The 21,259-nt window shown below is 44.5% G+C and overlaps 2 protein-coding genes across 7 annotated transcripts; one reads left to right on the top strand and one right to left on the bottom strand.

The window, feature by feature from the left end:
- Nucleotides 1-15,751: 15,751 nt before the first annotated feature.
- LOC112875138 (pentatricopeptide repeat-containing protein At5g14080) lies at nucleotides 15,752-18,257 on the top strand. Of its 3 annotated transcripts, XR_003225127.1 has the most exons (3): nucleotides 15,752-17,332; nucleotides 17,438-17,912; nucleotides 18,121-18,257. XR_003225127.1 is itself a non-coding variant. In XM_025938866.1 (2 exons), exons 1-2 carry the CDS (start codon nucleotides 15,787-15,789, stop codon nucleotides 18,177-18,179), a joined length of 1,605 nt encoding a protein of 534 aa, XP_025794651.1. In that variant the 5' UTR covers nucleotides 15,752-15,786; the 3' UTR covers nucleotides 18,180-18,244. The 3 variants fall into 3 exon arrangements, 2 of the variants coding, with proteins under 2 accessions (XP_025794651.1, XP_025794650.1); XM_025938866.1 differs by lacking the exon at nucleotides 17,438-17,912 and having other exon boundaries at nucleotides 18,121-18,244; XM_025938865.1 differs by lacking the exon at nucleotides 18,121-18,257 and having other exon boundaries at nucleotides 17,438-18,076.
- LOC112875140 (rubisco accumulation factor 1, chloroplastic-like) lies at nucleotides 17,573-20,962 on the bottom strand. Of its 4 annotated transcripts, none has more exons than XM_025938868.1 (5): nucleotides 19,433-20,962; nucleotides 19,137-19,305; nucleotides 18,992-19,031; nucleotides 18,072-18,196; nucleotides 17,573-17,776 (listed from the first exon to the last, which is right to left on the bottom strand). In XM_025938868.1, exon 1 carries the CDS (start codon nucleotides 20,928-20,930, stop codon nucleotides 19,560-19,562), a length of 1,371 nt encoding a protein of 456 aa, XP_025794653.1. In that variant the 5' UTR covers nucleotides 20,931-20,962; the 3' UTR covers nucleotides 17,573-17,776; nucleotides 18,072-18,196; nucleotides 18,992-19,031; nucleotides 19,137-19,305; nucleotides 19,433-19,559. The 4 variants fall into 4 exon arrangements, with proteins under 4 accessions (XP_025794653.1, XP_025794654.1, XP_025794652.1 ...); XM_025938869.1 differs by having other exon boundaries at nucleotides 18,072-18,173; XM_025938867.1 differs by having other exon boundaries at nucleotides 18,072-19,031.
- Between the last annotated feature and the right edge of the window lie 297 nt (nucleotides 20,963-21,259).

The following is a 21,259-nucleotide window of genomic DNA, read 5'->3' as shown; positions in this document are numbered from 1 at the left end:
GGCGGTTGTGGAATTGCATATCGACGCAAATGGCCCCAGCCCGGGCCTAAGTGGCTTAGCAGGCTACCTCTACGGCCCGCGATTTAACGAGGCCCAGTCCAAAGAGGCCCAGTCCAAAGAGCAGGTGATTGCCAACCGGAAAAAGTTCTATTTATTTCCCTGGATTTCAAATGAGTCCGCGTTTCCCCAATAGATATTGGGCCTGTTTGGATACTATTATAATCGGCTTTTGGGTGAGAAAAATCGAGAATCGAAATTAATCGCGCCAAACGGTCCGCGCTTACTTCGATTTCCTCCGCCGCTGCTTCAGTTGGTCGGCCTCCTTTGCACGTAAAATCGAAAATCAGAAAACGTGGTCGCAATCACGATTCTGAAGGCTGCCGATTCGCTGCGCGGCGATTCCGCATGCCGCAGAAACAAACAGGCCCATTGAAATCGTCGTTTTTGACTCGCGATACCAGACATATGACTTCTCTGGCTATTTTCTCTCAGTGATTTTTCTTCTTTTCTTTTTTATATTTATTTTAGCTGAACTTTTGAAAAATTATAGTAAAACATAAAAAAATATAAAATGGAAAATTTAATTTTATTAGACTCCACGTGAGTAGATCTGTGAACATATGATATAGTATAATTTATTAACAATTTTTTTATTTTTAGCTACATACTTTTTTGTAATTAATTTATAGCTACAGTTTTCATAGTCCAGTTATGGTGAAATTTTTATGGTGGGTAATCATTATATGCTTCAATTGTAGTAAAAATTTTATACTCATTGGATTATGTAAGGCTGAGCAACTAATGCTTCAATTGTAGTAAAAATTTCATACTCATTGGATCATGTAAGGCTGAGAACTGAAAAATTTTTGATATAGCTTGGAATTAAACAACTCATGCAGAGTTGCTCAGCCTTACATGATCCAATAAGCATGAAATTTTTACTACAACTGAAGCATATAATGATTAGCTCATAAAAATTCACCATAATTGGACCACGAAAACTGTAGATATAAATTAATTAAAAAAGTATATATCTACTAAATTTTATCATATCATATGTTCACTGCATAGATCTACTCACGTAGAGTCCAACGAAATTGGATTTTCAATTTTATGATTTTTGTTGTTTTGCTGTGATTTTTCAAAGATTCAGCTAAAATAAACATAAAATAAAAGAAGAAAAACCACCAAGAGAAAATAGTCAGGAAAATAGTGTGTCTGGTATCGCAAGTCCAAGGAATCTAGATGGACGGTTTCATTGTTTAGGGAGGAAACACGAACTGGTTCCAAAGTTCAGTGAGGTAAAAAGAACTTTTTCCATACCAACGACTGCGCATTCGGTCAGATCGAACGGAACTCGATTCATTTGTTCTCACAAAATTCGCTATCTAAAAATAAGAACGAATTGGTTCCTAGAAATTGTAGACAGTTTATGCTTGGAACCAGAGGCGGCAAGTTCAAACCAAAATGTTAGTTCTCTATGCCATACAATGAGCAAGCAAAATAACCTCATAACAATCTTTTATATGTCATAGGTTTAATTTTCACTTGTATGACCTGCATATACTTTAAGTCAGTCATTGCAAACGCACGGCATATGTGAAAGGATCAACACTAGGCCTAGAGGGGGGGTGAATAGGCCTTGTTCGAATTTTTCTGAAAATCTTGACACAAAATCGTCAGGGGCCGGATGATCCGGCACTAGGTCGGATCTTCCGGGGGTCGGATGATCCGGCCTAGGGTCGGATCTTCCTGCCGGGAGAAAGTAACTAACCACTAAATTCGATATATACTTGAAATTTGACAATTCCCTTTGAATACAAAGTTGGCAAAAGGTATTACAAAGCCTATGCAGGTATCCAATGTGAGAAATCTACACCTATCTAGTAGATCGGGTCAAAACAAGCTCAAGAACAATATGAGCAACAATAAGTAAATGGAGGCACATGATTTAATCCGAAGTTCACTCCACAAAGGAGCTACGTCTCCGTTGAGATGCTCACAAAGAGCCGGGCTGTCACTAGCCCCAAGTCTCTCACAATCAACCACAAAGGAGGATTGAGTTACTTACTATTGATCTCACAAAGAGATGGGTAATACAAACTTCCGGGAGCTCAAACCACAAAGGAATGGGAGCTTCCCGGCACCTCTAACCGTCTAGGAGCAATGCTCCAAGAGTAACAAATGCAAATCGACGAATCGAGGATGCTTCAAGTGCTTCTTGAGATGAACAAGAGAAAACCCGCGAAGTGCTCTCTTTCCACACCCCAACTCTTACTTTCTCTCAATCCCTAGGTGAATCTTGGCAAGAATCAAGCTCTTGGATGGAGGAGAGAGTGAAAATCAATGCTGTGCAGGGGTGTTAGGTCGTGGGGGAGAGCAGCCATGAATGAGGGGGGTGAAAGGGTATAAATACCCCACCCTCCTCAAGTGACCGTTATGTGTAAACTGAGGGGTACCGGATCATCCGGCCTATAGCCGGATCATCCGACTCAGCACACACTTTGAGCACCAACAGCTCTCCAGAAATCTCAGGGCCGGATCATCCGGCCATAGGGTCGGATCATCCGGCAAGCGACAGAGGGTTTCAGGCGTAGGGGCCGGATCATCCGGCCTAGGGCCGGATCATCCGACCCATGGCAGTGAGGAGAAATCAGCCAGGCCGGATCATCCGGCCTGAGGCAGAGGATTTTGGCTGGCAGGCCGGATCATCCAGCATAGGGCCGGATCATCCGACCCAGATGAGTTTGGGAGAAAGGTTATCTCAAAGAAAGTATTTCATCTCAAATTGAAGCACCTTGACAACCTAGATCAATCGACAGCATCCCCCTTTATAGTACGGTGGTCCTATACTCAAATTCAAAATAAAAATTTGAATTAAATAATCAGTGAACTCCACCACCATACATATTTGAATTGGGGACCTTCTTTTCTTCTTCTTCTTAAATCTTTCATTTTATTCCTGCACACAACTGCATCAAAGCATCATATCCCAAATTGTGATTGTCAAGAATCATCAAAATCAATTAGGGGCCTAGATGCACTTTCAATCTCCTCCTTTTTGGTGATTGATGACAACACCAATTTGCGCTCACAAGGGAGGAATAAAATCTACGAATTGAAAACAATAAAATAGAGGAGCTCCCCCTAAATATGTGCATGTACAATTCAAAGTGGTCTCAAATACCAATGCACATATTTAGATGAACTCCCCCCAATACATTGCATGGAAGTGCTCAAGTGTGATGAATATAACCGTGATGCATATGACAAGATATCCAAATCAAAAAAATAACAAATAACATTACATCATCCATACGCATCAAGCTAATAAAAGTCAAGTTCATCATCACACTAGCAAATAAGTCTTATAAATTATCAAATAAAAGTTCAACGATCAATGATCACCAATCATAACACAAATACATAGTTCTTACATGTCCAAAGTCCAAAGAGAGTGTTTGATAAGATATAAATAAAGATATAATGACGATGACACCCAAATATCTCCCCCTTTGGCAGCAAGCACCAAAAAGGAAGTAGATCAACATCTCACTTGGACTCGGTCTCGTCATCGCCGCCTTCTTCCTCTTCCTCTTCTTCTTCCTCCTCATCACTCTGGGCTTGACCCCCTTGGGAAGGCATCTCTTGTCCTCCATAATCAAGCTCAACATCATCACCAAAACGATATTCTTGAGGCACATAATCATCCCAAGGATTATAGATAGGTGGTGGAGAAGGAAAGTCTCGTTGCTCACGAACGGGAGAGTGAGGAATATCTACTTTGGCCATTAACTGCTTTTGCCTCCTTTCCATCTTGAGGAGTTCCTCATCCATATATCGCCTATGTTCTCGCATTTCTTGTGCATTTTGGCGACACATATTAAAGCAAACAAAAATCCCTTGAGCAATGAAGGATAACTTGTCTTGCTTTGACTTGGGAGCCTTGCGCCGATGAGAAGTAGATGGTCCTGCAGGAGAAGAAGGAGCAGCCCGCGAAGATGATGCACCGGGGGTGAAGTGCGAAGCATAGGCACCCGGAAAGGGTCCAGAAGCAGGAATCCCCGTGCTATGACTGGCAATGTGAAGTGTCTGCTCAATCTTTCCCTTGTTGGACCGATAGGCCATGTGAGTGATGTTGGGCACAATATTAAGTTGTGTTGCCGCTTTGATCATGTGGAAGATATATGGAGCATAATGACATGCACTGGATGGATCAGATGAACAAGCAATAATCTCATTCCAAATGAACTCCATAACAGCGAATTTGGGACGATCGGGGGCCATTTGAGCTAAAAGATTCTTTGCTCTGGAGGATATCTTATCGGAGTCACCACCCCTAGGAGTAAGAGTGAACCTGAAGAGAGTGTTGAGCATCTTGTAGTATGGAGTGAGCCCCTTGATTTGCCCATACACAATATCTCCATAAGCATGATCATACATGAAATGCAACTTGGAGGGCTCAAGCTCATTACCTTCATGCAAGTCGACCTTGGAGGTATCACGACCCACAATGTAGCTACTTCCATAGACCATAGAGTCTCCGGTGTGACCAAATAAGATACTGAACTGAGCCATGTTGTATCTAAAGTGCTTTCCTCCAAGTAACCAATGAATAGTTCGCTCATCGTCCTCAACAAAAAGTGTGGCATAGAATTGAGCTACAACCACCTCATTCCAATCACATTTGAAACTCATGATCTCCACAAGATCCATCTCCCGGCAGCGGTCATAAACAGCATCAACCACTTCCTTGACCGGTGACGACATCCGCTTCAAATAGTCCCAATCGATCCACCTCATCTCAGTGGTAACATGTTTCTTGGTCATGATGACAGACTCGTACCAATCAGCTTGGTGAGGAAACTAAAAGCGAATATCCCCAAAGAAGCTGCGCTCAACGAATCTGGGATTCTCACTGTATCGAAGTGTAGATATAGAGTTGCCACCCCTCTTGTAGTTTACCATTGAGGGGTCACGGGCGCTGCGAGTTGGACGCATGATGCTAAGAACCATGGTTTCAAGATGAGAAAGATCGATGTCATCGTTGTACTCATCTGGAGGACGGCAAATGCTAGCTTGCTTCATTCTAGGACGACCACTGGAACTTCCTGCAGCCGACGATCCCCTTCCTTGAGGGATTTGTGCACCTCGTCCTCTAACGTTCCTCCGAGGAGCGGTGTTCTTCCTTGTCTTTTCCTTGATATACACCTCTCCGTCGGAGCCGGTTTCATATTCTGTAGATTCGGAGTCGGTGGGAGGACCCTTCTTCTTTGTCACCTTTTCCCTCACCATCTAGATTAAAAGATTAACAGGAATTTAGGATATGGATCGAGAAAACGGAATGAATTCATGAACTTGTTGTGCATCTCAGGGCAGGGACGGATGATCCGACCCTACGTCGGATGATCCGGGGGTTGGATCATCCGGCCCACAGTCAGGTCATCCGGCCCTGCTCGGGGATGAACTACAAATCCATGAATCCGAGAAACTAGCCTACCAAAACGCATGAAACTTTAGGCATGACCTCTATATGGGTAAAGAAGATGATTCACCGGAGGAAATCGCCTAAGACATCCTACATTGAGAGATCGGGGCGAGAAGGTTTTGAATGTTATACCTTTGAGTTTCCCACGAGATTTGAAACGAAGTTCCGGAGTAATGCCGGATCTTCCGATGCGGAAAAAGCAGGGCACAAGAGGGCACGAAGAAATCCTCGTTTGCTCGAAAAATCACCAAGCAAAAATTTGGACAGAAGAGTGGCCGGCGAAGCAAATGAGGAGTGAACCTAGGGTTCCAAACGGTCGGGTTTATATATGTGAAGTGCCAGGGCCGGATCATCCGGTGCAAGGCCGGATGATCCGACGGGTGACAGAGGGGAGAGGCCGGATCATCCGGTGGGTAGCCGGATGATCCGGTAGGTGGCAGAGGCGATCCGGACGAAACGGTCGGATCATCCGGTGTAGGGCCGGATGATCCGACTGTTGACAGAGAGAAACAGGGTAGAGCGTCGGATGATCTGGTGTCCTGCCGGATGATCCGACTTCCACCAGAGATAAGAGCTGATTTGAGGAATTTGATCCGATGAGGATGATTTGAGAATGGACATATAAGAACCTTGACTCAAAATGATCAGCCACATTCATCATTACAAAGCAATGATCATATGAGCCAAGGAGAGATCCAAGGATCTCAACACCAAAGATTTTTGAAGAACTCACACAAAAGGATTTTTCTTAAACTAAGCATCAACACAAGGTGTACACAACAAGTCAAGCCAAGTTACGAGAATCCAAGATATTTAGCTCACTCCTCAAGGAACAAAACCTTTGCTCATCAAGAGGCTTTGTGAAGATATCGGCTAGTTGATTTTCGGTTCCTACATGAGTTAATGCGATATCTCCTTTGGTTTCGTGGTCTCTAAGGAAATGATGTCTTATATCAATATGCTTGGTTTCTGAGTGTTGGACCGGATTGTTGGCTAGTTTAATGACACTCTCATTGTCACACAGGAGAGGAATCTTTTTGTACTCACAACCGAAATCACTCAAGGTTTGCCTCATCCAAAGTAGTTGAGCACAACAAGCACCGGCTGCAACATACTCGGCTTCGGCGGTGGATAGCGCAACGGAATTTTATTTCTTAGAACTCCAAGACACCAAGGACCGACCAAGAAATTGGCAAGTCCCTGTTGTACTCTTTCGATCTACCTTGCAACCGGCATAATCCGAATCGGAGTAGCCAAGTAGATCAAAAGTGGAGCCCTTGGGATACCATAAGCCAAGGTTTGGAGTGTGCACTAAATATCTAAAGATTCTTTTAACAGCCACTAAATGACATTCCTTAGGATTGGCTTGAAATCTTGCACACATGCACACACTAAGCATAATATCCGGCCTAGATGCACAAAGGTAAAGAAGAGATCCAATCATGGAGCGATATACCTTTTGATCGACTGGTTTCCCATCTTCATTGAGATCAAGATGTCCATTTACTGCCATAGGAGTCTTGATGGGCTTAGCATTTGCCATGTCAAACTTTTTGAGCATATTACTTGTGTACTTAGTTTGACATAAGAAAGTTCCATTCTTCAATTGCTTGATTTGAAAACCAAGAAAGAACTTTAATCCACCCATCATGGACATCTCAAACCTTTTTATCATGATCCTACTAAATTCTTCACAAAACTTCTTATTAGTAGAACCAAAAATAATATCATCAACATAAATTTGGCAAACAAATAAGCCCTTATCTACTTTTTGAATGAAAAGAGTAGAATCAGCTTTGCCCATTTCATAGTCATTCTTGAGAAGAAATTCCTTAAGGCATTTATACCATGCTCTTGGAGCTTGCTTAAGCCCATAGAGCGCCTTATGGAGCTTGTACACATGATTGGGAAATTGAGGATCTTCAAAGCCCGGAGGTTGCTCTACATATACCAACTCGGAGAGGGGTCCATTTAGGAATGCACTCTTCACATCCATTTGATATAGCTTGAAGTCATGATGAGCGGCATAGGCTAGAAGAATACGAATGGACTCAAGCCTGGCCACCGGAGCATAAGTCTCACCAAAGTCTAGACCTTCAATTTGAGTAAAACCTTTGGTGACCAATCTAGCCTTATTTCTTGTGACAATGCCATGCTCATCTTGCTTGTTCCGGAAAACCCACTTTGTACCAATTACATTTTGCTTGAGCCTTGGAACCAATTCCCAAACTTCATTTCTTGTAAAATTATTTAGCTCTTCTTGCATTGCAATAACCCAATCAGCATCACCAAGAGCATCTTCTACCTTAAGAGGTTCCAAAGAGGAAACAAACGAGTAACATGCACAAAAATTTACTAAACGTGAACGAGTAGTTACCCCTCTTCGAATACTCCCAAGGATGTTATCAACGGGATGATCCCGTTGATGTTATCAACGGGATGATCCCGTTGGATGCTTTGATGAACTCTTGGGTGAGGGAATATAGATTGGCGTTGGATAGGCTCATTGTCGTCACCCTCATCATGAGAACCATCAACTTGAGTATCTTCGCCACTAGCTCCCCCTTGATCGTTTCCACTATCATGATCGTCACCATGATCTTGAACTTGATCTTGAGAGAAACTTGATGGTTCAACTCTTGTTGATGATGATATATTAAGATTAGGACAAATATTCGGTGTTTGGATTTCCGCTTGCTCTTCTTCTTGATCTTCATGAGGTCTTACTTCTCTTAGACCCATCTTCAAGATGGATTGGTTTGGCGGCTCTTCGTTACCTACAAGGTTATTTTCAACTTGCTCTCCTTAAGAGCCGTTTGATTCATCAAATTTCACATCTACTATTACCTCAACACACTCGGAGGTTTTGTTGAAGACACGATAGGCATGTTCGTTAGTACCATAACCAAGTAGAAAACCTTCATCGACCTTAGGTGTAAACTTAGAACTTTTGGTTTTCTTGTTAAGAATATAACACTTGCAACCAAAGACTCTAAAGTAATGCACCTTTAGCTTGTTACCTGTGAGAATCTCATATGGAGTCTTGCTTAAGTACTTTTGAAGGTATAAACGATTCACGGCATGGCAAGCCTTATTAATTGCTTCGGCCCAAAATGAATCCGGAGTCTTATATTCATCAAGCATAGTTCTAGCCATCTCAATAAGAGTTCTATTCTTCCTTTCAACAATGCCATTTTGTTGAGGAGTATAAGGAGCTGAGAGTTCATGCTTGATTCCTTCTTCATCAAGATATTCCTCCACATTGAGATTCCGAAACTCCGAACCATTATCGCTTCTAATATTTTTAATCTTCAATTCAAACTCATTTTGTGCTCTTCTAATAAACTTTTTGATAACTCTTTGAGCTTCACTTTTATCTTGCAAGAAATATACCCAAATGTATCTAGAGAAGTCATCCACAATCACAAGACCATATTTATTCCCGCCAATGCTAACATAAGCAATCGGACCAAATAAATCCATATGAAGTAATTTCAAAGGTCTTGAACTAGTCAATATGTTCTTTGGTGGATGAGAAGCACCAACTTGTTTTCCGGCTTGGCAAGCACTACATAACCTGTCTTTCTCAAAAGTAGCATTTGTTAGTCCTAGGATGTGCTCACCCTTTTGAAGTTTGGCCAAGTTCCTCATGCCAACATGGGCAAGCCGGCGATGCCAAAGCCAACCCAAGTTAGATTTTGCCACTAAACATGTCTTAGGTTCCACTTTAGTAGTTGTGAAATCAACTAAATAAAGTTTTCCCTTTAAACGACCTGTAAATGCAATAGAGGAATCCTCCCTTCTCAAGATGGTCACACCCTCATTAGTAAAGAGACAATTGTATCCTTTCTCACAGATTTGTGAAACGGACAATAAATTGTACCCTAAAGTATCAACTAAATAAACATTGGTAAGTGATGAATCTTTTGAGATAGGGATATCACCTTGACCAACAACATCACCATAATTATTATCGCCAAACATAATTCTTTCAATAGGCGAGTTATATTCTTCAAGATTTGCAAACATTTTCTTCTCTCCGGTCATATGATTTGAACAACCGCTATCTAGCAACCATGTAGTGCCACCGAAGGAATATGCCTACAAAACAAATCAAGTCTTGATTTTAGGTATCCAAATAAAGTTGGGTCCTTGAGGGTTAGATCGAGACATCTTTGGCACCCAAACACTTCTCATCATTTTCTTGGCATGAGCGCCAACATACTTGACTACCATCTTCCCATTTTGATCCCACATTACCGTGTAATCAATTGTGTAGTTAGAAGATGGTTTGCGCTTAATGATCTTCTCTTTTTCCTTGGTGACCTTGCTAAGAATCTCAACCAAGGGCTTTGCTTCAATGTTGTTTGCTCTTGATGTACCATGAACAATGTTCATCAACTCTCCAAGATTGGTGCCTCTCTTGAACAAGGGCACCTCATATCCATTTATTTTTCTTGTGACATTTGATCTACCACCTCTTGTGAATCCGAGTCCATCCTTAATACTAGGATATCTCTCGGCCTTATATGCCGGATGTGACTCGAAAACACTCTTACCTTTGGTTTTACTCATGTTAACCAACTTGTTCAAATCCTTAATTTGAGCATCTTTCGCTTTGATCTTTTCTTCTAGCTTAACACGGTTAGTTTCACAAGATTTGATATCAATTGAATAACATCTTGAGCAACCTTCACTAGTGGAGACATTTGGATCATGAGTTGTTTTGGAGTTGGTTTTGGCATTTTTCAAAAGAGTGTCAAAGTTAGCTTCAAGATCTTTATATTTGACCTCTAGACTTGAATGCCTTGCTTGAAGCTCACTATGTGCATTCTTTAAATTAACAAACAAGTCATTAATTAAAGAAGCTTCCTTTGACATACTCTTAAGAGAGTCATTGGCACTTGACAAATCAAGTGTCAATTTATCAACCTTCACCTTTTCCTCAACTAGAGTTTTCTTAAGGGCAAGGTTTCTTTCCTTTTCAAGGATAAGCATGTCTTCTTGCCTCTCAAGAGTCTCTTTTATCTTTTCCAATTTCTCCATTAGTTTTTTAATTTGTTTATAGCCCTTTTTGCCAAACTCATTTATCATGTTTCTTTCTAGTTCGGCCTCCTCCTCATCTAGGTTATCTCCTATGTCACTAGATGTTAAAGGAGTGGATGATGGAGGAGCGGAAGCATTTAATACCTTAGTCCCTTGAGCCATAAGGCAAATGGAAAATTCATCATCACTTTCGAAGAAGTTGTTGAAGAGTCTTTGAGTTGGTGTAGGGGCTTGAATAGCAAGAGTTGCTATTTCTTCTTTGTCGGAGTCATCACTTGACTCCCAACCTTCACCAACATGGGCATTGCCATGTTTCTTCTTGTATTCCTTGCTCTTCTCCTTGTACTTCTTCTCTTTATCATTGTACTTATTCTTTGATTTATTGTCTTCCTTGTCATTTTTCTTGTGAGGACAATCGGCGATGTAGTGACCTTTCTCGCCACACTCATAGCATCTTCTTTGGTGAACCGGTTTCTTGTCACTTCTTCTCTTCATGAACTTCTTGAAGTTCTTCACCATCATGGCGGTCTCTTCGTCGGTGCTATCATTATCACTTGAGTCTTCTTTCTTCTTAGACTTTAAGATCTTCTCTTTTGACTCATTCTTGTTGCTTGGTTCGGCCTTTAGAGCAATTGTTTTGACTTCACTTTGTTCAATAGACTTGGACACATCCAAGTTGTTCATCTCATGGAATTGCAAATTGTTGAACAACTCCATAGGTAGCATATGCTTAAACTTTCTTTTGTCTCTAATCATGGTTGCAAGCATTGGATTCTTAGGCGCATATGCTCTAAGCATTTTCTTGGTGACTTTGTGCTCATCCCAATCCTTACTACCAAGCATCCTTATCTCGATCACAAGAAGCTTCAAGCGATCATGCATTTCTTTAAGATTTTCATCTTTCTTCATGACAAAAGATTCAAGTTCCCCTTGAAGAACATCCATATTTCCTTTCTTAACCACATCCGTTCCTTCATGAGACAATTGGAGTGTATCCCAAATGTCCTTTGCAATTTCAAGCCCTCTTATCATGTTGTATTCATAAGAGCTTAGAGAGCTTCGAAGAACCATCACGGCTTGAGCATTTCGGAAGAAGTCGTGTTCTTGCTCTTTTGTGTGAGGGGGGTTGGCGTTGATATCCACACCTACAACCACAATAGTCCAAAGAGAAGGGTGAAGACCATATAAGTACATTTTCATATCATCGCTCCAACGAGCATAGTCACTCCCATCAAAGTGAGGAACCTTTCCCATTGGAACCGATGTAAAAGCAAGGTTAGCGGGATCAAGAGTTCTATGAGAGGAAGAAGTCTCATATGAATGAGACACCGCATGAAGTCCTGCAAGAATTTCTTTCTCCTTTAACTTCTTCTTGAGAAGCTTTTGTGCTTTCTTCTCGGCTTGTTCGGCAATCTTCTTTCATATCTTCTCACTTTGTTTCTTCTTCTTCTCCGCTTCCTCCAAGCTTTCATCAACATCGCTTATAGCGAAGTCGTCATCATCATCTGAGCATGATTCCACAACCACATGTTCTTTCTCGGAGGATGCACCAATACCGGAGTTATCACCGATCCCGGCCATAGTGTGTTTCCCTTAGCGGTTAAGCATTAATCAAGGGATTAGGCTCTGATACCAATTGAAAGGATCAACACTAGGCCTAGAGGGGGGAGGGTGAATAGGCCTTGTTCGAATTTTCCTGAAAATCTTGACAGAAAATCGTCAGGGGCCGGATGATCCGGCACTAGGTCGGATCTTCCGGGGGTCGGATGATCCGGCCTAGGGTCGGATCTTCCTGCCGGGAGAAAGTAACTAACCACTAAATTCGATATATACTTGAAATTTGACAATTCCCTTTGAATACAAAGTTGGCAAAAGGTATTACAAAGCCTATGCAGGTATCCAATGTGAGAAATCTACACCTATCTAGTAGATCGGGTCAAAACAAGCTCAAGAACAATATGAGCAACAATAAGTAAATGGAGGCACACGATTTAATCCGAAGTTCACTCCACAAAGGAGCTACGTCTCCGTTGAGATGCTCACAAAGAGCCGGGCTGTCACTAGCCCCAAGTCTCTCACAATCAACCACAAAGGAGGATTGAGTTACTTACTATTGATCTCACAAAGAGATGGGTAATACAAACTTCCGGGAGCTCAAACCACAAAGGAATGGGAGCTTCCCAGCACCTCTAACCGTCTAGGAGCAATGCTCCAAGAGTAACAAATGCAAATCGACGAATCGAGGATGCTTCAAGTGCTTCTTGAGATGAACAAGAGAAAACCCGCGAAGTGCTCTCTTTCCACACCCCAACTCTTACTTTCTCTCAATCCCTAGGTGAATCTTGGCAAGAATCAAGCTCTTGGATGGAGGAGAGAGTGAAAATCAATGCTGTGCAGGGGTGTTAGGTCGTGGGGGAGAGCAGCCATGAATGAGGGGGGTGAAAGGGTATAAATACCCCACCCTCCTCAAGTGACCGTTATGTGTAAACTGAGGGGTACCGGATCATCCGGCCTATAGCCGGATCATCCGACTCAGCACACACTTTGAGCACAAACAGCTCTCCAGAAATCCCAGGGCCGGATCATCCGGCCATAGGGTCGGATCATCCGGCAAGCGACAGAGGGTTTCAGGCGTAGGGGCCGGATCATCCGGCCTAGGGCCGGATCATCCGACCCATGGCAGTGAGGAGAAATCAGCCAGGCCGGATCATCCGGCCTGAGGCAGAGAGTTTTGGCTGGCAGGCCGGATCATCCGGCATAGGGCCGGATCATCCGACCCAGATGAGTTTGGGAGAAAGGTTATCTCAAAGAAAGTATTTCATCAAAAATTGAAGCACCTTGACAACCTAGATCAATCGACAGCATCCCCCTTTATAGTACGGTGGTCCTATACTCAAATTCAAAATGAAAATTTGAATTAAATAATCAGTGAACTCCACCACCATACATATTTGAATTGGGGACCTTCTTTTCTTCTTCTTCTTAAATCTTTCATTTTATTCCTGCACACTACTGCATCAAAGCATCATATCCCAAATTGTGATTGTCAAGAATCACCAAAATCAATTAGGGGCCTAGATGCACTTTCAATATGTCCTTAGCATACACCGAGAATGGAGGGTAGTATGCGAAAGGCCATGTATGCCAGTAGTTACAATAATCTTCAGTAGCACTTAAGGTTTTAAGGTTCGGCTCCTCGTAGGAGTGAATTTTTTAGAATTTAACGGTGTTATGCTTTCAGTAGCAGTGGTAGGCGACGTTCCCATTGACAGCGAGACGTCTATGGTGACTTCGTCAATCTTGAGGATTTACCGGCTTAATCTCTTGGAGGTGCTCATAAGGGTAGGGTCGTGTGCGTGTTTTCATATGGGTGAGTGTGTGTGCATGTTTGTGAGCGTCCGTATCTGTATACTATGTTTAAAAAGAAGAATGAAGGATAGTGTGTGGACGATTTTGAAAAACAGACAGCAGGAAAGGTTTTGTTTCCATCAGATTAGGCAGTGATGAGCCATCTACGATAAGAGGTTACTAGGTGCATTTGGCAAAGATACAATTTCTTTACTCCTTGTTTTCAAATTTATGGTTTTTATAAATGTATTGAATTAGGCACTTTTATGCAAATGTTACGTGCTGCTTTTATTGGGTATTGGTGCTCAAAAAATGTACGTTAGGTGGGATATAATTCATATGTGAAATACCATTTTGGGTTAATATGTTTCTAGATTTTACTAGTACGAAAGAGAAACTGTTTTACAATAGGCTTCCGTTTGGAATTTTAGAATTGAATTCCATTCTATAATTATAATTTAGATATAAATCTATTAAGTTGATTATATACGGAATATATTTATATACTATTGTTGGCTATACGAGAGATACTTATATGCTATATTTTTACTATAAAGGGGTGAGCCAAATAGCGTGCTACAGGTTACGAAATAGAAACATAGCTTGGTGCTATATAAAATCAATTTTCATTTCCCACTCTATGAATTTAGCATAGTCTTATATCTAAACTTTACAAAGTGGTTATAAATTGATGGGATGTCAAATTCTAAACCAAATAGCCTAGTTTATTAAGTAGATTTTAATTCCTTCAAAATAAAAGGATCCAAACGTTCCTAACCAGAACCAGAATTGTTGGTTTGTTAGGGATTCACGAGTTCATGAACATAAAAATATTGTGAAACCGGGCCTTGATTCCCGACAAGGCTAGAATGGTGCACAAATGTTAGTTTGATCCAACACTAGAAAGTCCAGTTGAACTCCCTGTAGGATTGATTAAATCCTCGGGCTAATGCCCAATATAATTTGATGTCCAGCCCCATTCATACTCTAATGTGTCGGAAAACTTAAGAATTGATTGCTTCCTATAGATCAAATTCAGCTATCAAGTCCCTGTTTAACAGAGAGGATTAGTTCACCCTAGCATGGACCGGGGCTTCTATTTCTAGCGCGCGATGGGCAGGTGCGCTGTCGTAGAAGGACGGCAGCCGGCTATAGGGCTCCCCTCCACTTGTATGCACAACCGTTGCCACGTCTCACACGTACATCAAGAAAACGAGAACATAACTTACTATTAGCATATCCACGTGGTAAAGAAACATATCTTATAAATTAGATATTCAAATTAAGTTTGGACTGCATTATTATATTTTCCATGATTAAATCTTCAAAATAAGATCACAGTTAAATATGTTTGGATGATTTTTTAATTAGAACAATTTGATGGTGAAATTAGAACAAATTTCATGTTCCACCCTAAAAAAATATGAATTATTCTAGAACAAACAAAAATATTACATATGTATTCCATCAAAAATTAGAAATTGTTAGAAGAAAATAAAGTGTTCTGGAACAAGATAAAATATTTATAAAATATAAATAGTTCTGGAACAAATCAATATATTTTAGAAAAATATCATCTAAATGTATTCAAATGTGGTCTAGTTTTGAAGATTTTACCCTAAAAAATATAATGGTGCAGTCGAAATGATTAATTTGTGGGATAGAGTAATTTTTTGTTTGGATATATGTGTTAAAAAAAAATCGAGACACATAATAAGGTGCGTCCGCCTCTTTCTGCGATGTGTCCTCCTGCTATGCGTCCGCTCCCGCTCGCATGAAATCACCGCTCTGTTCTTTTCCTTTTTTTTCGAATTTTCATAGCATGTACTCCAACATATGCATGGAGATTCCAGTCAGTGATTCCACCTGCGCGCCCTCCTCCTCTCTCGGCTCTCGCTGCCACGATGGGCCCACAGCCCCCCGCCTTCCTCCCTTGCTTCACCGCCGCCGCGGCCGCGCGCGCCCTCTCCGTCTCCGCCCGTCCCCACCACCCGACGCCCTACCCTTCTCCCGCCGCCGCGGCGCCCGCCTCCAGCCCGCACGCCTTCCACGCGCACCTCGCGTCCGTCGCGCCGCAGCTCCCCTCCCTCCTCGCCGCGCTCTCCCGCGCCCGCGCCGCGCGGCTCCCGCTCCCCCCGGCCACCCGCGCGCTCGCCGCCACCGCGTTGCTCCGCCATGGCCGCCTCCCGGATGCCCTCGCGCACTTCAGACTCCTCCCGGACTCCGATCCCACCGCCCCGCTCCCCGCGCCGCTCTGCAACTCACTGCTCGCCGCGCTCGCGTCGTCGGCCGGGTCCCTTGCCCACGCGCGCAAGGTGCTTGACAGAATGCTCGCGGGGGCCGTCGAGCTGGACACCGTCGGATTCGGGGTGTTCGTCAAGGCCGTGGGCAGGAAAGATGACGGACTGACCGAGGTCCTGCGGTTGGTGGATGTGGTGGGCCGTCAGGGGAGCAGGATTAACAGGTCGGTGGTGGCGGCAATGGTCATTGACGGTATGTGTAGGGAGGGGAGAATTGAGGGTGCTTGGCGTGCTCTGGAGGAGTTGAGGCTGCGCGGGTGGAAGCCGGATTTCGTGGCGTACAGGATAGTGGCCGAGGAGTTCAGGGTGGCGGGGAGGGTGGAGGAGGAAGGATTGATCTTGAAGCAAAAGAGGAAGCTCGGGGTCGCACCGAGGAAGGCTGAGTACAGGGAGTGTGTGCTCGAGTTGGTGTCCAACAGGCTGGTTACAGAGGCGAAGGAGATGGCAGAGGCGGTTGTGTTGGGCGATTTCCCGATTGATGATGATGTGCTCAATGTTTTGGTCGGTTCAGTGTCTGACATTGATGTTGATGGTGCTGCCATGTTCTGCAAGTTCATGATGGGGAAGGGGAGATTTCCAAGCACCGAGGTGCTTGTGAACCTTTGCGAGAACCTTTGCAAGAGCAATAAGGGCGACGAGATGTGGGAAATTTTCAGGGTGCTTCTGGAGAAAGGGTATTGTAAGAATGCAAGGGACTACCATTTGGTCGTGTCATTCTTGGGCAAGGCTGGCAAGGTTAGGGAGGCATATGATGTGCTCAAGGAGGTGAAAAGAAAGAGACTAGAACCTGACATTTCGTCGTATAATGCTCTCATGGAAGCATTATGTCGAAATGACCTTCTTAGGCCGGCCAAGAAGTTGTGGGATGAGATGTTCACCAGTGGGTGTTGCCCAAATCTGCATACATACAATATACTCATAACAAAGTTTACAGAAATGGGCGAAAGTCAACAGGTCCAACAGCTGTTTGATCATATGTTCCAAAAAGGAGTGGCTCCAGATTGTGCAACATACACATCCTTCATCACTATGCTATGCCAGGAAAATAAGTATGAACAGGCCCTGGAGATCTTTAAGAAATCTTTGACACAGGACGCTGAAGTGGCTAGTTCAGTGTTGAGTATGTTTATCCTTGCACTCTGCAACCAAGGTACAAATGACGTTTGGCTGCTGCTCAATTTGCTTTTTTTTCGATCAAGAAAAAATTGCTTTTTATATCTCATTTGAACAATTTCTATGGCATAATATGTTGCAGGTAATTTCAAAGCAGCATTGAGCGTTATGTGTTCTGTTCCATCTCATGTTGAGAATTTGAATTCCCATGTCATCTTGCTGAAGAATCTAATAGACGTTGGAGAAGTAGAAATGGCCGTGGAGCACCTAGAATGGATTAGGAGCAACTGCAGCTCTAATTTTCAGAACATAATGAATGAACTCATGGCTTCTCTATCCACATCTGCCAGTCTTCAAAATGTGACAAAGCTGATACAGTGTCTACACTCACAGAGGCTTGTTGATGATGCTGACCCATGGATGAAGTTGATGTGAAATGTATATGCTTGAATTGCAATTTTTCAATGAGTAATACATCCACCTTGCAAAAGAGGAAAGAGTGATTGAGACTATTATGTGGATTGCTTAGGCACAAAACTGTATTACAGAAATAAGATCTGTATTGCAGTTATGAAGTATCACAGCCTCTCTGTTTATGCCTATCAAAAAATGGCCAGGTTACGAAAGACACTGGAAAATGTACAGCGTATCCTAGCTGTTTTCCTTTTCTTGTGTTTATGTACCATGTTGTTTTCCTCCTCTTTTTGCTAGATTTAGCGACAATGCATCTTACTGTGTATGTTCCAAAAAAATGAATCCAGTAGTGAGAATTATACCATGAGATGGAGATACGATCAATCTCATATTTATTTCTTCTCATTGCAGGTCTTGAACTGCAGTTTTATCTCTGTAGTCATCTTGGAAGATTTCATCTGTCTCTGTAATCATGGGTCACTAACAACTGGTCAATGGTTGTTACTTGTTAGTATGCTAGGTTCATCTGATATAACACATTCTTATATCTTGGTACATACTTGACTTACCAATTTACCATAACATTTTATTTTTATTTTCAGTATATTTTATATTTCCCCAATATTATGTGTCTCCTGAATCAGTAAGAAAACTTATGCATGTAATCATACGGAAAAGTTGAGCTTATACAGGCACATTGAATCTCTATAATTGTGTGATATCTCTTCTCCTTTCATTGCTCATTTGTGCTCTGAGTGCCGTGCCTTTGTAAGGTAGAATAATAATGTGCCTTCTGCAGAATCTACCAATACTTGAAATGACTCAAATGATAAAATGAGATCCCTTGTGATCCTTGGAGTATCCTGTGGTTTAGTAATGAACACTGGAGAGTGGAGACTGCTGTGAAAGCATTGCCTTAGTATGGCTTAGACTCATTGACATTACTTTAACTGTAGTTACATCCTCCATCGGCCTTCTCTTGTATGATTTGTATAACTTACATTATTAATCTTCACCATTGTGATACATATCATGATTTTTTCCCTGACAAACTCATTTTCTCCTTGCAGTTGTTTAACCTCACATCTATTGAATGTATTATCTACCACTTCATCAACTGACACTGAGAGATGTATTCTCACAGCTCTTCATCAGGTTTCACAGCTCTTCATTTTCTCCTCTTTTTTAAGTTTGCACGGAATCTAAGAGTCACACTTGAGGGCAGGCCAGCCCAAATTGTACTGATTCGTAATAGATTCTGAATGTAGAATTGGGCGCTTACCATGCACTTGTTGTCTTCCTGTGCATGAAGAACTCCATCCCTAAGAGGCAGACAGTCCAACAGGGAAAAAGATCTCAAAATCAAATCAATGTTCATGCTGCATCATTTGCCTGTAACGCTGAAAGAGGACCTTCAGCTTTCATACCTTTGGCTGCCCCTGACGGCCTTTGAAGATGGCTGCTTTCTCTCACCCAAAGTTAGGATCAAGAGCGCAACCCTGGCAATGTCCTGAGTCCTGACTGGAAATTTAGATGACTATTCCTTGTACCAGTACGTAGTTTCATTTGGCTATTGGGCTAAGGTTTTGGAAAGTACTGTAAGACAGGTAGAACCATATTTTCAGTAATGTTATATGAGTGTATCTGATCATAATATTTATAGCAAATATATTGAGAGAAAACAATAGCCAGCAATGCAAGGCTAAGAGACCACAGAATGTACCTATATGACATGTACCAAAGCAAGGAGGCAATTCGTTCCTCTTATTCATCAACTGTGAAGAGGGAAAAAATTCACCCAATGAAGAAATTGATTAACATCTCCGAAACCCTTCCTAAACCCCTCCAGATCAGTCCCACTCCTCATCGCTGATCATGTCGTCCTCGTCCCTGGGCGGCCGGACGACGATCAACACCTCGGCGGCGGCAGTGGTGATGCCCTGCTCAGCCAGCTTTTTCCCTCTCTCCACCACGAGCCGGCCTTCCTTCTCGAGGACGTAAAGCCCCTGCTCCGCCACCTCCTTCTGGCCCCGGTTGGCAATGACCAGCACCGGCTCCTCCTCCGCCGTCCGCCACGGCAGCCTGCGCCCGTCAGCCAGCTCGACCACGACCGCCTCCTCCGCGGCCGCGGCGACGGGGCCCCATCCGGGAACGACGGCCCACCGCGCCCACGCCTTGTCCACCTCGACGATGCCGAGGTCCACGTCCGTCTTGGTCCGCCTGGGCGCGGACTCCATGGCGGCGACGCCGTCCGTCTCCCGCACTACCGGCAGCAGCAGCACGGTGGTGGCCTCGGCGACCTCGCCGTACTGGAGGCGCACCACGTTGACGGCTGGGCGCGCGACGGCGTCGTCGTCGTCCTCCTCCACCTCCTCGCCGGCGGCCTTCTTCCTTGCGCGCTCCATCTCGAGCTCGACGCGCGCCCTGGCCGGGTCGGTGGCCACCACCTGCAGCGCGCGTTCGAGCTCTGCGATGCGGTCCTCGACGTTGATGGCCTCCCGCGACTGCCGGAAGCGCGCGAAGGCGAGGCAGTCGCCGGGTGAGGCCCCGTCGAATTCCCCCCATCCGTCGTCGACCCCGCGGCGTCGCGGGAAGTCCTTCATGGAGCGCGCGAGCTCCCGCACGCCCTTGGGCTCGAGGCGGTAGTCGATGGCGTGCTTTGCGGCGTCGGCGCGCTGGCGCGCGTTGAGGAATCGGAGCTCGTACAGCAGCTCGGGCCCGCTGTAGGAGTCGAAGTAGGCGAGCAGGTCCGGCGGGAAGGCGGCGGTCTCGCTGATGAGCGAGTCGCGGACCTGCGACGCGACGACGAGGCAGTTCTGCTCGACGCCGGAGATGCCGGTGGCCTCCTCGATGGAGGACGGGGTGAAGCCGTCCCGGGAGAGCGCGGAGATGAGGGGCGCGTACTCGTGCCACTGGCCCATGCGGTCGCGGAGGACCTCGAGGCGCTGGGTGAGGTCGAGGGTGCGGTAGTTGGCCGGCAGCGGGGACGGCGGCGGGTGGTAGGGCCGGTAGAGCTGGCCCGGCGGCGCCATCGGGGGCGGGGTGAAGGGGAGCTTCCGGTCGCCGCCGCGGCCGCCGGTGCTGCCGCCGCCGCCGGGGAGCAGGATGGCGCTCGCGGCGATGTGGCTGGCGCGGCGGCGGAACGACGCGGCTGCGCGGCGTGGCGCGCGGTGGTGGCGCGGCGCGGCGGAGGCCGCGGCGGGGTGGGAGAGGGAGAGCATGGTGGTGGCGATAAGGGGGAGGAGGGAAGCCAGAGCTTATCGCTATCGGGCTTGGCTTAAAGGCAGCTCCAGCGTGCGATGGAATCGAATCGTGGGCTACCCAGACCGAACAAAGCACGTAGCGACGATCGGCGTTTCGTTGTCAGACCATGGAGCTTGATTCGACGCCCGGACGCGGCCTGCCCAGGCTCGTGTAAAGATGGCAACAACGGGTGAACTATCCGCAGATATTGCCTCTGAATATCTATACCCGCGATCTAAAAACTATATCCGAATCCATATCCGTTACCCGCAACGGATAGCAAACCGTATCCATATCCGTTACCCGC

Source organism: Panicum hallii, chromosome 9 (assembly GCF_002211085.1).
Source record: "Panicum hallii strain FIL2 chromosome 9, PHallii_v3.1, whole genome shotgun sequence".
Lineage (NCBI taxonomy): Eukaryota > Viridiplantae > Streptophyta > Magnoliopsida > Poales > Poaceae > Panicum > Panicum hallii.
This window is presented reverse-complemented; position numbering and strand designations above follow the sequence as displayed.